The 16,363-nt window shown below is 38.0% G+C and overlaps 3 protein-coding genes across 3 annotated transcripts in view; 1 reads left to right on the forward strand and 2 right to left on the reverse strand.

The window, feature by feature from the left end:
- LOC127797577 (uncharacterized) overlaps positions 1-8,103 on the reverse strand; it is a 30,196-nt gene extending 22,093 nt beyond the window's left edge. The window contains exons 1-4 of the mRNA XM_052330601.1: positions 7,960-8,103; positions 6,988-7,276; positions 6,584-6,700; positions 685-752 (exon numbers count right to left, since the gene is read on the reverse strand). Coding sequence (XP_052186561.1) covers positions 685-752; positions 6,584-6,700; positions 6,988-7,272 — 470 coding nt within the window. The 5' untranslated portion in view covers positions 7,273-7,276; positions 7,960-8,103. The remainder of the gene's footprint in view (positions 1-684; positions 753-6,583; positions 6,701-6,987; positions 7,277-7,959) is intronic.
- Positions 8,104-9,861: 1,758 nt separating this feature from the next.
- On the reverse strand, positions 9,862-12,648 carry LOC127796484 (mediator of RNA polymerase II transcription subunit 28). Its single transcript, XM_052328641.1, has 3 exons — positions 11,982-12,648; positions 10,499-10,611; positions 9,862-10,370 (listed from the first exon to the last, which is right to left on the reverse strand). Exons 1-3 carry the CDS (start codon positions 12,157-12,159, stop codon positions 10,236-10,238), a joined length of 426 nt encoding a protein of 141 aa, XP_052184601.1. The 5' UTR covers positions 12,160-12,648; the 3' UTR covers positions 9,862-10,235.
- An 820-nt stretch (positions 12,649-13,468) lies between these two features.
- Positions 13,469-15,682, forward strand: LOC127798508 (uncharacterized). Its single transcript, XM_052332119.1, has 2 exons — positions 13,469-14,201; positions 14,400-15,682. The coding sequence occupies exons 1-2, from the start codon at positions 13,469-13,471 to the stop codon at positions 15,680-15,682; spliced, it is 2,016 nt and encodes a 671-aa protein (XP_052188079.1).
- Positions 15,683-16,363: the final 681 nt, after the last annotated feature.

The raw sequence follows: 16,363 nt of genomic DNA on the forward strand, positions 1-16,363 counted from the left end.
CAAATGATGAAGCTAGACATCAAAGAGACACTATTGCACTAACACTATAAAGAAACTCTTCCATCCTAGATTTTAACATGAATTCCCTCACTCCCTTGAGCAAGTCATGGCGTGACTAGCAATTCCGCTCCAGCACCATTCTTAGTAAATTGTAAACAACAGCCCCTTTGTCATACATCCTGCTCAACCAAACTCATAATAGTTTTCCCTGCCTGAATAAATAGCAAGCATTGCCATGAAAATGTGTAGCATCTCTTGACACATATAATCATATATAGCACTGATGTAGGAGAGAGAAGCTAACTGTCATGACCCTAGGAGCAATAGAGGGGCATTATTGTAATAGGGTATAATAGTTTGTTAGGGATATTTTGCAATTTGTTAGGAGCACATGGGTACTGTTAGAAATCAGTTAAGCAGTTAGCTTTGCCTATAAAAAGGCCAATTGGAAGAGGATGGATATCATATGTATTGAAATGAAAATTCTATCTTCCTAATTCTCTCTATCCCTCTCTCATCTCTTCTCTAATTCTCCCTCCCTTTTCTGCAGATTTCTCCCCCTCCTTCAATTCTATCATTCTGATTTCTTCCCCCAATTCCAATCACAACCCTAGGTAACCCTAGGAATGCGACACTAACCCCAATAGCAATCATCGATAATTCCTCAGGAACAAAGAAACAAACCTTGTGATCATATCCAACAGAGAGGCACAGCAAGCCACCTTCAGGAACTGAGAATCTGCTGGAGTCTGCTTAAATAGGAAATAACACAAACACATCAGATTCACAAACTTTTTTTTTTTGGACAAATAACGCAGTTATATATCAAAAAACTTCCAACAGGCAAACCCCATATAAAAGAAAGATAAGAAACCAAAAGTTCACACCATCCAAAGCTAAACAAAAGCAATATCTATGAATTGCAAAAGGCAGGACAAAGGAAAAAAAGAGTCCAAAGACAAAAAATTAAGATCCTCATCATTTCAGCAATATCCTGAACAAACTATTGCTTGCCAACAACTTTTTGTCAAAGTGTTTGCTTTAAGACTTGCGCCCATGAAATAATAGTAGCAAAGCCATTTGTAATTAAGATGATAATTCATGTTGGAATTTGGCCCAAAACCAACTTCTAGAAATTTTTAACCCAAGCATGCCACATTTCTTTTTTGGCAAGTAATGCAATGCCACGCATAGCAAAAACCTCCTTACTAAGTGAACATATGGCTATTCTGTCTTAGATCTCAATGACAATATATGCAAAATTCCACATCAGTTAGTTTTGAACATCATAGTTTGCAGAATGTTAGCCTCTGAAACAGCAGCATACAGAATGAAATAACATTTGAGAGGCCAATGGCAATTATGGCACTTCAATGGATTGTCCATACTGCCCAAAATATTAGATCCTTCATTGGCGTCTTCCAATATATGGAGAATTAAATTTACACGCTACAGTTGTGTAGAAGTAAAAATCTTACCAAAAAAATCCATAATCCCAAAGGATGCCAGTTTTTCCATTTAAGCCATTCATAACAATCTTGAATATCCTAGTCCCACTACTAAAGATTATCTATTTTCCCAGAACTATCTCTTGCCAAAAGGAATCAACTCATTAATACTCACAATGAGATAAAGATAAAACATAGGGCTATAATTAGAAAATCAGAAATGTTTATACTTGCAAAGCACAGTGAATATTTTACCAAGTCAATCCACATTCCTTTATGCATATCAATTTATAATGTACAAACAAAGATACCAGCTTAAGACAACATACACCACAAACCCATGACAGCATAAAGATATTCAAGGCTAAAAATTAACTCTAGCCATGGAATGTGGGAGTTTTTCAGTTTAGGCATTGTGATCTCTGTTTTTCAATTAGTGAATAGATTGATTATTACAGTTTTCTCTAAGCATGTTACACTTTTTTGAATTATGTGATGCAATTCTAACCTTGGATGTGACACCTAAGGAACCCTAGTTATGATGCCTACAAGATATTTCTCTTTAACTCTCTAATCTTTCAATTTCAAATTCTGATTTTTGTAACCCTAGTTTCAGATCAGTTTTCGGCCCCCCAAAATCCATCTGTTTGGCTCTCATTTACCCCCCAACCTGTTACAAATCAAAACCCTAGCCTTTTCTACAATTTTTCCTAGCATTCTCCTAAATAAGCCTCCAATTAGTCAGCATTCTAGTAGATTCCATATCAGTCCTACATCAGAGAAAGAGAGAGAGAGAGAGAGAGAGAAGTGGGTTTCTGTCATGGCATTACACAGAGCAGTATCAGAGGGGTTTTCCGTTAGTTCACAGCAAGAAAGAAGAAAAAGAAGAGGAGAAGAAGATTTACCTGCTCGACGGAAGAGGAACCAGATCTAAGCTCTCTCTCTTCGCTAATTCATTCCATTTTCTGACTTATCGAGCATCGGTTTCCTCTTTAAACCCTAAGTTTCTAGAAATTGCAGAAAAGGGGCTCAAAGTTTTGAAAATAGCAGAAATGCCCCTGAAGTTTTTGAAAATTACAATAACTGAAAGAGGACTAAAGTTTTCCAAAAATTACAGAAGAGTCCCTACATTTCCAAAAATGATGGAAAAGACCCTTAGCTTTTGGAAATGACATTAAGGCCTTAGAATGCTTCTAGGCTAGATTTTACAAAATTAGAATTGTATTGACATAGGCTTAGACTGATGATTTAGGCTAAGGAGTTATTGTGGAATAAACACATTGCACAAAGGCCGGGAGAGTGGTTTTTCGGTTATATGAATACCTTGAAAAATTATTTCTATGCATGTTTGAAATGTTTTGGATGTTTTGTTCTAAATGCTTATTTTGATATCATATAACATGAAATGTGCAACTAAATTGAGAACATGATTTTGAAAACTGATAGCATGTCACGGTAGTTAGCTGATTCTAGCTGATTAGCATAAATAGCAATGTAATTGGGCTATTAGAATGTAAATAACCGTTAAGCATAGCTGGGGAAAATGTTCTAGCATGCAGAAACGCATGAAAGCGCACCCAAGTGCAAGCTGTAGCCACTTGTGAGTGCACATGGGCGCAGCCCAACAGCTTTTGGCGCCCAAACAAGCTTGATCAGTATATATAAACTGATCAGGAGCGCCTAAACAGCATGTTGAATGAATTCGGAAATGAGTTTCCCTCCATCTCTTCTCTAAATTCTCTCTAATTCCCTCCCTATCTGATCTCTAAATCTCTCTCTCTCTCCCAATTATTTCTCCAATCTCGTTCTCGATCCCTCGAGAACCACTGTCAGATTTAAGAATCTGACATAGCAATGTGAGGAAATATTGTTTGGTGTTAGCATGTGGTTATGTCTTGTGATATGGGACCATTGTGGGAAGACCAAGCACTATATGTGATCTAGTGATGACTCTCACAAATAGAATCCAGCTACTAATTGATGAGGAAAACTCGAAAGGACATTTTATACCAAATATGATGCGAAAAGTAAAGATTTGAGAAGAAGAAACAAAGTAGGGAGATAAGAGAGAAAGTCAATATCATTCAAATAATCAAGTTGTTTTTTTTCTAAAACCAAGCAAGAAAAAAATTATAAATACATCATGCACCTTATTTGTAGGCAAAACAAGATAAAATCCTATTCAACTAAACTAGAAAAAAATTCTAAGGTTGGGAGATAAACTCAAGAGAAAGTCAATATCATTCAAATAATCAAGTTGTTTTTTTCTAAAACCAAACAAAAAAAGAAATTCTCAATACATCACGCACTTTATTTATAGGCACAAGAAGATAAAATCTTATTCAATTAAAATCAAGATAAAACCTAAGAGATAACAAGAAAACAATATCAAATATAAACCAACTATGTGTCTTAAGTTTGAACAAAAGATAAATTAAAATAAAAAAATATAAATCATATGATATCTTCATCAATAATGTAGCATAAAAGATGTATTAGTGTCTGAATGGTTGGGGAAAAGGCTAGGAGGCATCCCTATTGACTCGACTGGTTACTTGTGGATATGGTCCCAGGCTTTGCCCTGTGGGCACCCCTAGTACATGTGGAACCACAGACTATACAAACACCCACTGAGATGATTATGGATATTGATTGATATGATTAATGGTTTCCTATGTTATACGTATGTTATACACTAAAATGGATGCATGCCAAACTCTTATTGTTGCTACACCACATGAGAAGACTAATTTAGACTATTGCACTCGTAATATTATGAAAAGAGATCATTTTTATTGTATGCATATGAAAATGCAATATTTTGGATATGATCTAATACTTGTAGAATGCCTATCACTAAGTTGTGAGTTGACAGCTCCACCTAACATTTTGAGCAAGATTAATGAGGTCGGACTTTGATAGGGGAATTGTCCATGGACTCATTGGGGCCAATAAAATTATTTCTAGATATGTAATTAGGAGACATTGTATTGTACCTTTACCACCTTGGTTTCTTTTGTATGATCATTATCGATCTTGATGATTGCAATGATGGATAGATTCTTAAGCTTCGTGTTCCTTACATTTCAACTTCGGGTTCACAACCGATCATACTACTCGCAAGAGGGGGTGTGACATTGTTACCTTATCACCAAAAAATAATGTGTACATTAATCAAAGGTGGCTTCAAATGGAAAAGGTACTTTTGAACTTTCTTCCAATAGATAATTGAGAAGGAATCAGAAAACAAAGGAGAAAAGATGACAATTAACTTAAATGTACAAATAGAGAGATCATAAAAAGCACAAGAGGAAAGTGAAAAGTGAACTCAGGTAAGGAATTATAGTAAAAAAAAAAAAAATGTCAAAAGACAAGATTATGCAAAGCAAATGTGAGTTAATTACCAAATTTTCACAAAATCTCTACAATAAATTTAAAAGGAAAAAGGTTATAAAGAATGATGAAAACATAATATATGAAAAATGAATTGTTTAGTCATTGATAGGTGAGTGTTAGTCAAAGCAGCTAAGTTGAAACCGAAAGCTTTTGTCTTTTGTCAAGCTAAGAATGTTATTTTGAGTCATGTTAATAGGGTTTATATTATAAAACTTATATGCAATATTATATAATATGGAATGACAGCCTTGTATTAAACCATTTATCATGGATGAAAAAGAAAAAATGTAGCATGGTAGTTTTCAGTGCACAATTTTGGGCTCAGTTAATACTAGAGCAGCCTAACTAGAAAGCAGATGAAGCCTTGTTCTATCAAAAGAATGATGGTAGCACTTCTGGGTGAGGGACCGTGGTGTTACAGTATTGATATGCCTTGACGACAAATCTATGAATTTACTTTGGGACAAGGTATGATGAGTTCAAAGCATAGTCGTCAAAGGTGCACCAAGGCTCTGCGCACACAGAGGTGCAGCTCTGCACACCTTTTCACAACTCAAGCAAGGTGCCATCCATGAGGCACCTGCCTAGATGCATCAGGTACACACCTCTTGCACCTTATAACAAAACCTAAAAAGATTAAAACAAATTTATATCAAATCATACCAAACCCTTAAAACATTCAAACAAAACCGCCATTAGCTATCCAACAGAACTGAGAAGTTGAAAAGACAAAGGAGGTAGAGATCCAACTTCAATTCTTACTCTTCATCAGCAGACTCAACTATCAAATCTCTATTCAAGTGTTCAACTCGCCATTGCTTCATTCTTACTCTTCATAAGAGATTCGACAATAAAAGGAGGTTTTTTATTTCCAAAAACCTTTTAAGTTATTTCTCATCATAGAATCTGTTTCCTGTTGATATGAAAGCATATTCACATAGATCAATGAGAAGTGAGCCTGCTGATGATGGCCAAAGGATCATCAAAGAAATGAGTGTAACGTGTAACTTCTATATTTGCAAATTGTATTTCATTTCACTAGCTTTTCAAACAATGTTTCATGTTGAAGTTTTAGATTTCTAGTACTTCATTAAATAATATTAGTTGTTATTATAATTGTTAAAATAATATTAACTGTTGTTATGGTGTTAGTTATTCGTCAGTCATGATTTTATGAGTTCGCACTTACCTCTTTATAGGTATATATTGAAATAATGGTGTATAAGTATTTAAACACATTTTGAATAAAAACGTGTCTCGCTTCCATGAGGTGCACGCCTGCATCTTGATCCTTGCACTTCGTGATGGAAGGATTCCATGCCTACTTCTAACTTTTGTATTAGATCTCAACAACACATTTTGCAACTAGCCAAGTTACCTTGAATTACATGGTGATGTCTATGGTAATATTTTATGATTGATCACACAAACTCAGTTTATCATTTTCTAAAGAGGCTGTAGGAAACTGAAAGAAATGACATCATGATGAACTTTCTCATATGGGTGAAACAATGAGAAGACAAGGCATAATGCAACAATCATACATACAAATTCTACATATATCTAAAAAAAAGAGGGGGGGGGGAAGATAACCATTAGTGAATATCACTTAAAAAATAAAGAAAACCATAATTATTGAATACAAACAAAAAAAGTGAAAATTCATAGTCCTCTTCTATAAAGTAAATCAATACACATTATAATTCCATAAACTACACTCATTAAATTAGTTGAAATACCTGAATAATCAATAGGAGCTTGTGGAGCCAAATGGAATATGATGCCAGGAAACGTTCAGGACTGCATTCTTGACAAGTTACTCCAAGCAGGCATATTCCAATCCAGCATTTATCTGGCTAAATCATATGTGATCAAGTAAATTTACAGTTAATTCATAGTTCATACTTGAACAAAAACCTTATGCGACGTTCATGGCTTCATGCATGCTCAGGCACATGCATAAAGGTTCGGCTAGACAGACATACAAGTTAATTATTTTTAATGGTTATGTTGAAATTGTCCCAAATCATAATACTGTTGAGGACAGGCATAAACAATACATGGAGAATTGCATTTTATGCATGCATCTATGTACACATTTATCAATATTGCTTTGCGGCATATAGATCGAACAGAAATTTACCATTTTGCTGGATGCGAGCATCAGTAAGTGATTGATCCATGAATCTATGGCAGCTTTCCAGTTCTCAATCACCTTCGGCAAATTTTCTTTTGCAGCAAGAGATTCCAATAGCAGTCGGTGAGTCTTGACCATAAACACAACATAGGATAGCTTTGGAAGGCCTTTGAGTGGATGCTTCTTGTCCGGCAAGTGTTCACTTATGAGTGAGCGCAGCAACTGAGGCTTGAGAGCAATATCGTTCATGTTTTGAATATGATCGAAAGTCACCATAGGAGGAATGGCCATATATCTGTGTTTCAATGTGCATTAGATATAATTTAGGGGTGAGCAGTCGGTTAATTTAGTCAGGATTGGCGGAGGTTGATGACTGAACCGAATTAACCAAATTATGTTATTGGAAAACCAAACTTAAGCAAAATTTAGGAAAATTCAACTAACTATTTCAGCAGAATTAACCAAATTTTAAAATCCAAACAGCAGGAGAGATTGTACCTTAAAATCCAGGGAAAACCTACTTGGCCTTAAATATTATGTGTCTTCCAATTAATCCCAAACATGAGAGTTTTCGAAGGAAAAATGGGAATGTCTCAAAGCTACAACAACATACCAACTCTTTATCCCACTATGTAGGGTCGGCCATCATATAATCAGCATATCACCATCATCGTGAACATTGAACCGAAAACACAGCCACAAACCCAACAGAATAGAAAGGGGGGAAACAGAAGAACCATTCATCAAAAGAAAAAAAAAAAAAAAGGCTATGTAATTTACTCGTTTGATGTTTCACTGAACCAAATCACACGCCCAGGAAATCTATCGATCCAAATCCACCAAAAGAACAAAGAAACACATAAAATAGAAAGAATAAAACAGAAGCAATATCAAAACCTTAAATGAAATTAGTTGCTAAAAGAAAAGCCTAAACATTTGTCAAAATTGTTTTCTGCTTTAGGAAAGAGAGATGTTAACCTTGCTCCGTGAGTGAGGGAGATCGCTGCGACGATTGACAGCGATTGCAGCAGTGGGCGAGTTGCAGGACTTGCTAGCGAGAGGAGGACTGATGGAGACCATTGACACGAGTGAGTTGAATAAAAAACCCTGCTGTCGTAACTGCGTGGCCTCATAGACTCACCCGAGCCATTTTCCACTTTTACTTTAATTATAATAATCATAAATTAAAATTAATAATAATTTTATCTAAAATTAATAATTAATCTATTTATTATTATATAAAAAGAGTAAAAGTTTGATTTAGCCGAACATAACTAACTAAACTTTTCACTTCGGTTTAGTTTTTTCTTATATCAGTTTGATTCGATTTATTTTTTTCAAAAATTTGATTTTTGATTTTTGATTCATTTTTTTGGTTGAAATAATTGAACTTTTAAACGATGTTATTTTTATATTTATAAAATAATGATATTTTTATTTTATTTTATGTATTTTTTATCAATTATTTTAATTTATTTATATTTTTTATTAAATTAATTTTATTTAATTTATATAGTTTGGATTTAATTTTTTTCAATTATCGATTAGTTCGATTTTTCGAATTAATCAGTCTGTTCATTTGATTTTACTCTCTTATTTGGTTTAATCGATTGTTGAATTTTGATCGATTCTATAATCGATCTAATCATTTGCACACCCTTAATTATATAAATTCATAGAAGAATTATTATAAATTTTATCAATTTACAAAGAGTGTTTGTCAAATTCATTCATGTGTGTAATATTTTTAATATTTTAAATAAAATAAGAACAATAAATAGGATATAGAAATGTTAATAAGATGCTTTATAACACTTTTGGCAACACTCATCTATTAATTTAACACAAAATATAATATATTAATGTACATATGTCACAATTGAGTTTTCATATACCAAAATAAAATATTCTTACAATAATATTTTTTGTACACTAACTTTTTACCTCATAAAATTATAAGTATTCATTAGAGGACTTTGTAAATTATCAAATGAGTTTTAAGAATTATTAACATTTTTGTTATGTGTAAAAAGTGTTTATAATTTTTAAAAAATAAATACTATTATTATGTAAAAATATTTATAAATTTTTAAAAATAATTAATAATTTATTCAAAAATATTGTTATTTTTTTAAAATATTTATAATTCTATATAAGTATAAAAAATTTGTGTACAAATGGCATTGTCGATATTCCTATTATGAACATCCTATTATTTACCATTGCATCCTCTTATTACACAATCTATCTTTGCAAGAAAAAAAAAAAAAAGCCCCCTTCTTGTGTATTTAACACATCAAACATGATAATCACTTTTTAATTAATTAAATTTTTAAAAGCCCTCTTGAGATAGGGTAGGTAATTTATTACACACATTGGAGAACTTGAATTATCATAAGATTATGAAATCAAATTTATGCATAATACATAATTAATATTAATCTCCGTCTATTTAAAGAGGCAAACCTCAAATTTCAGTCCACAACCCACTTGTTCGTCCCCTCAAATTGAAGGAGTGGCAAATCATAAATTTTTAAGAGGGTAAAATAATCCCAGTCAAAGACTCTGTATTGATCGAAGATCTCCCAAATTTTTAATGCAAAAAAATAATAATAATAAAAACATAGCCCAATAAGGCACAATTTTTTCGATAGAAATTAAATTATATAAAAGGATATTATTGAAAATATCAAACTTTAATAAGATTCAAAAGATGTAAAACTATACATACTTATATAATAGAATAGAATAGATTAGATGGATTATACATATTAAAATCTCACTTGACTCATAGGAATGATTTATTAGATATAATAATAATTATAAGTTAGGTAACATTAGTGAGTTCTTCGACAACTCTTGAAGATTAACAATGACATGTAAGAAATTATATTCTTTTGTCAAATAATAGTACTATATATTAAAGTACATTTAAAGTTTGAATCAGTCTGATCCTTCATCTCCTTTCTCCACCCTTGGATCAGTCTGATTAGGAAACTAACTCAGTAGATTTACAAACACAGATGATGTGTCAAATTTTGATTAGGCTTAGATGTTAAATTTTAATCTACTCCAACAAATGAAAATTTCTAACACATAAGGGGATTTATGAACCCATTGAATTGAATTCCCCAAACTTCCTCCTAATTCAGAAAAGATCCCAAATGCCTCTGCTAATGGAATGACCTCACCCATGTCCAGCAAGACAACTTTGAAATGACATGATGGGTTAAATTGGCATGGAAGAAGCACAATCATACCCTCTCTAACTCTGTCTTGTGCTTGTCTAGCTGATCCTTCATCTCCTTTCTCCACCCCTGGATCAGTCTTTCTTGCTTCTTTATAAGCTCCGACTTGATCTTCAACTCTTCTTCCATCAGGGCAATCTCCTGTCCAGAATGTAATTATTATTCAGTTCCAGAGAAAGCAGTTTGAAAGGTTCCCAAAAGAAGGGCAGGAAGAAATATTTGGATTAGGAAGAGTTAACAAATATTAAGTCAAACATAAACTGCATTACTTTTTGCAGGGTTTCTACTCTGGTAGGTTGCTCTTCGCGTTGCAGGCCAATGAAATAGAGTTGAAGCTTTTTGGCAGCCTCCATGAAGTCTCTGGCATGTCTTTCAACGTCAACTGGCAACAAATAAAACATATTTACTTCATTAGGTTAGGCAGCAAATTATATCCATGCCATGCCATGTCTTCATATGATGTCGTGAAAAATCAACAATGCGAAATAGAGCAAGAAAACAATTAACGAACACAAGATTTATGTGGCCCAATCACAGTGTGTGGTCTATGTCCATGGGGAAAGAAATAGTTTCACTATGAAGAAATTGAAGCAATGTAATCGGTCAGATCCCACAAACCCGAAATCACAACACACCCAATTACCCACCCTCTCTCTTGCAAAACCTGTCTAATAGTGACATTATATACCTGCCCAATTAGGGCTTCTCCATACACAATCCCTCCGCTACCACATCTTTTCCAGAAAAATTCGCATTTAGGTTTTCAAGTTGGTAGCGATGTATGTTAAGAGAAAAGCAGGAAATTCTAGATTCAACTCTGTACTAGTTCACAACATCGTATCAAGAGTTAATCCCACTATGGGAGATAGGCTCAACTTTACAATTCCATGCTGAATATCGGAGCAGTCTTTGCAAAGGATATCAAGATCATGCAAACCCATTATCTTATCAAGTCCCTGACAACTACAGCATTCCTTAACCCTTACTATATGAAAGGTTAGACTTGCACAATGCCGGCTACTCTTTCCTTTTCCTAAGGAGAGCAGGAGTAACAGTTAATAAGTTATCCTTCGTCTTGGTGCAGCTGCTCCACAACAGCAGTAACATACTGGGCAACAGTAATTCCATTGCTACTACAGTTTCTACAGCAGACTAGAAGCCATTCTATATTGAGCAATAACTATGTCTATTTGACGGATCAAAAACTTAGATATACTTTTTGGGCTATTGTTGATATGTTTCACTAACTAGGTTTATTCCTTACACAGCTGATGCATTAATCATATTATCGAAAAGAAAAAATAGAACTAACGATCCTCAACCCAGTCCTACATTCTGACCCAGAAGACCCCTCCCCCGACAAGGGTCCCAATTTTGACGGCCAACAGCAGTAGTAAAGAAATTAAGATTGAAGGCACAATAAACATCTTTTGATTTAGAAACCCTAAGCTGCTCGATCACTATTCACGTTGGGGATTTAGAAAGAAAATGATAATTGTTCTTGGGGCAGAATGGAGAAAGGAAATATGACTTGATTATGAGATATTTTTGGTTCCAAATAATATTTCTTCTTCTTTAATTGTTTGGTTTTCTTTTATTTACTTATTCTGTGCGTGTTCGAGTGCGTTATCTATTGCTATCTATTCTTAAGAAATAGCAAAAAGGGTTTATTCTCAGAGAAAGAAAAACAGGAAATAAATAAGTTTTCCTTCTGTTGCTAGCCATGAATTCTAGGGTTTAGGGGCCACTTACTCTGATGAGAGGGATGGGGGGAACGGTCAATTGCTTGGAGCTCTCTTGCAGGCAAGCACGGAAGCAGAGCGGCCTCTAAAGCCATCACAAAACCAATCGTGTCTTCCGGCGGTGGAGACGGAGACTGCATCTGCGGATCAAGAGGATGTTGCTGATCGAAGGATTGCCTCTCGGCCATACCTATCCCTCCCAATCAGAGTGCACAGCTATAATAGGGTTACTAAAGAAGCCTCGGCAGTCAACACTCAATAGAAAAAGCTAAAAGCGGAGACAGGATGGAACTGGGTAGAAGTGACCATTCGGTCGAACCGACCGGACTTCAAAAACCGAACAAACCAAGCTTCACTTATTAATCGAATCGAACCGAACCGACCCGACCAAAGTTTCCCACCAACCGAATAGACCGAACTACTTTGCGTCGCCGAAGATGAAGAGAGGAGAAGAATCTAATATTTAACGCAACCCTCTTCATTTTTTCAGACTTGAAACCGATTATAAATAGGAAAGAATCCACCAACAGAGCTATTTAAAAAGCATACAAAACCAATCTAATTCAGTTGTTGGTTGCTAAAGCCAAAGCCATATATACCTACATTCTACTTTAGTACTGGATCTAGAAATAACATCTTGCTGGTCGGCCCTCCAAGGGATTAAATTATTGTTGAGAAATATTCCATGACCAGTGACCACCGATTGATAAAAGAGTGATAGTTTCTGATTATTTTGGAGAAGATTAATAATAACATTATGACGAGGAGAACGTCCTCGGTCCCATAATTACGCCAAGACGGATACTTAGTGGCGGTCAAAAGATACATGGCAGACAAGCATCGCCACGTCAATCGGATAAGCACTCAGTAAAGAAATCTCCGAGATTTCAGGAACAGGCTAACCCACCGAAGGTCACGGAGGCAACAGCTATCCCGAACTCTTCGGAGACGGATATTATCGCGAAATCTTTATCGAGAAAGTTCCGAAGAAAGCGGAAGGGAGATCCCGAAGATCCCTCCATGATCCCTATCCCGAGAAAAGGTAAGAGAAAAAGGTGGGAGATTCTTCTTATCCTTTTCTGAGAGATATAATTTAAAAGGGACAATTAATCCTAGATCAAGGACTAACTTAATCATCGGAGATCGACCGGGGGAGCAAGTCCCCGTCTCCATTGCAGGTACCTTTGGAGAGGCAAGAAGGGAGCGTGCGGCTACCACTTCAAAAAATCTATCATCAATTGGCGCCCACCGTGGGGCCGACATTCTTCTCTTCTATCTCTCCAGTGCAGCAGAACACCTTGCCTTTTTTCTCTACCTTGAATGGCAACCAGAAGATAGCCGTCTAGGGCCGTGGGGAGCAACCCTGTTCCAGAGCCGAGTCAGCAGAATCCTCCCCGAAGCCCGCCGGGGAGAGCTCAGAGTCCGGAGGGCCCTCCGCCTCCCCCCGATCGGATAGCACTCCTGGAGGGTCAAGTGCAGCGATTGACGGAGTTACTCATGGGTTTTCTAGATCACCAGCATCAGCAAGCCCAGCATTCTAGGGCGGAAGAAAGGCGCGAGCCCCCAAGAGAAGAGGAGTCTTATCGACGGGATGAGAATCCGCAGAGGCCGGGACAAGATGATGGTCATGGCGAGGCGGCCGAGTCTCTTGACTTGTCGTTTGTGCAACAGCGGCAGGAAAGAAGATTGCAGCAGTTAGAGGAGGAGATGGCCGCCCTAAAGCCGAAGACCGGAGAAGCTCAGGGACCAAGGATAAATCAGCCCCTTAGCCTAGAGATCATGGCGGCCATACCACCGGAGCGTCTCCGTATCCCAGCCATTAAGCCTTACGCAGGGACCTCTGACCCGATGGATCACTTTGATCTCTTTACCTCGCATATGATGGTACAGGACGCCTCAGACGCGATGTGGTGTAGGGTTTTCTTGGCCACCTTGGAGGGGCATGCACGGGCTTGGTATTCAAATCTGGCTCATCATTCCATCGTAAGTTTTGCGCAACTCCGAGGCAGCTTTCTGGCGCATTTTGCACCTCTTAAAAGACACCGAAGGTCTACCATGGCCTTGGTAAGTATGAAGCAGAACCAAGGAGAGCCCTTGAAGGATTTCGTTTCACGATTTAATATGGAAGCCTTGAGCATTGAGAACTTTGACCACAGCTTAGCTATGGTGGCATTCCAGAACGCCCTGAGGCCCGGCCCTTTCGCCCAATCATTAGCCAAAACGCCTCCGAGTACGTTCACGGACATATTGGGCCGGGCCACGAAGTACATAAATGCCGAGGAGGTCATGCAGGCTAAGAGGGCGGAGCATGTGGAAAAGAAGGATAAAAAGAAGCATCTCGAGGAAAGGAGGAGTGACGACCGAAGGGAAAAACATCGCCCTCGGTGGGATTCGGGGGGCTTCACTCCTCTGAATGCCCCGAGGGCAGAAATCCTGGCTACTATTGAGGGAAAAGACTATTTGAAAAAGCCTCGGCCGATGAAGGCACCATCCGACAAAAGGAACAGAAGTAAATATTGCCGATTTCATCGAGATCATGGTCATGACACTGAGAAATGTCACCAATTAAAGGAGGAGATTCAGGAACTTATCAATCGGGATTTCCTGAGGAGCTACGTGGCTAAAACAGGTGATTCTCGGGGAAGAAAGGATCGACGGTCGCGATCGAGAAGCCCCCCCAAGAGGGACTGCACGGAGGATCGAAATCGGGCCCAGCAGGAGAGATCACATCGAAGAGAAGACGATCATCCTCAGCCTCTGATATTCCATACACTCGCAGCCGGGGAGGTTCCAGTCATGGAGGATGAAAAAAGTAGTGCGGTCCGGCTGAAAAGATCGAGGAATGTGGATCCAATCTCTTTTTCAGATAGCGACCTCTTGGGATACCCGACTCAAAATGACCCACTGGTGATAACAGCTGAACTCGGGAAGTGGGAACTTCGGCGGATCCTCGTGGATCCAGGAAACTCTTCAGAAATCTTGTATCGGCAAGTCTTATTAGGCATGGGGTATGAAATGACACAGTTGAGGGCAGCGAGGGTCCCTTTGGTGGGATTTGATGGTGAAGCCGTATACTCAGAAGGGATCATTCAGCTCCCATTGACAGTAGGGAGAGGTTCCCGCACTTCTCGAGTTATGCTAGACATCCTGGTAGTAGACGTACCTTCGGCTTACAACATGATTCTAGGAAGATCTGGTCTCAATGCCCTCCGAGCCATTCCAAGCACATATCATATGATGATGAAGTTTCCCACAAATAGAGGGATAGGCGAAGTGCGGGGAGATTTGCGCTTAGCCTGTGAATGTTACATGGCCTCTATAGGCATTGCGAAGAGTAAAGAAGCAGGGTCGCAGAAGGACGCTGACCCCCCGAAGGAGGTCAGTTTTTTACTAGAAGGACCCGAAGATCCCAAAACAGCAGAGCCGGTGGATGAATTGAAAGAAGTACCTCTGGAAAAGGATTGCCCAAGCCGATGCGTAAGAGTGAGTATGGAGTTAAAGGACCCGCTAAGGAGTCAAATAATATCACTCCTTAGACAGTATGCGGATATCTTCGCGTGGACAACCCGGAACATGCCAGGAGTAAATCCAGAAGTAATGACACATAGGCTGAGGGTCCGATCAGGTTTTCAGCATGTCAGGCAGAAGAAGCGAAGCTTCGCCCCAGATAGAGCTCGGGCAATCGAGGAGGAGATTGCAAAGTTAGCATAAGCGCGTCACATTCGGGAGGTGGATTATCCAGATTGGTTAGCAAATGTCGTGTTGGTTCCCAAAGGGCAGAGCAAGTGAAGACTTTGTATCGATTTCACCGATCTTAACAAAGCCTGCCCAAAGGATAGTTACCCACTCCCAAGGATTGACGCCCTAATTGATGGAACTGCTGGATGTTCGCTCATGAGCTTCTTAGATGCTTTTCAGGGATATCACCAGATTCCATTGCACCCGGAAGACCAGGAGAAGACGGCATTTATCACCAACAAGGCAACCTACTGCTACACCGTAATGCCTTTCGGTTTAAAGAACGCAGGAGCCACTTACCAACGCTTGGTAAATAAGCTTTTTCACCAACAGCTCGGGAGAAATATGGAGGCATACGTCGACGACATGCTGGTAAAAAGCCTGGTAGCCGAATGTCATCCGGAGGATCTGGAGGAGTGCTTCAAAACCCTTCGTAAGTTCCATATGAAACTTAATCCTGTCAAATGTGCTTTCGGCGTTTCTGCAGGAAAGTTCCTGGGCTACATAGTACACCACCGAGGGATTGAGGTAAACCCTGCGAAGGTCAAAGCTATCATGGATATGCCGGCCCCGAGGAATGTGAAAGAGGTACAGAGCCTTACGGGCAGGATGACAGCCCTTGGCAGATTCCTTTCTCGTTTGGCAGAAAAAGGC

Source organism: Diospyros lotus, chromosome 3, assembly GCF_014633365.1.
Source record: "Diospyros lotus cultivar Yz01 chromosome 3, ASM1463336v1, whole genome shotgun sequence".
Taxonomy (NCBI): domain Eukaryota; kingdom Viridiplantae; phylum Streptophyta; class Magnoliopsida; order Ericales; family Ebenaceae; genus Diospyros; species Diospyros lotus.

Coding starts and splice junctions, on each gene's coding strand:
- LOC127798508 (XM_052332119.1), top strand. CDS start 13,469: ATGGGTTTTCTAGATCACCAGCATCAGCAAGCCCAGCATTCTAGGGCG. Junction 14,202..14,399: donor ATTAGCCAAAACGCCTCCGA/GTACGTTCACGG, acceptor CCCCGAGGGCAG/AAATCCTGGCTACTATTGAG.
- LOC127796484 (XM_052328641.1), bottom strand. CDS start 12,159: ATGGCCGAGAGGCAATCCTTCGATCAGCAACATCCTCTTGATCCGCAG. Junction 10,612..11,981: donor CCCCCATCCCTCTCATCAGA/GTAAGTGGCCCC, acceptor ATTTGTTGCCAG/TTGACGTTGAAAGACATGCC. Junction 10,371..10,498: donor GAGTAGAAACCCTGCAAAAA/GTAATGCAGTTT, acceptor CATTCTGGACAG/GAGATTGCCCTGATGGAAGA.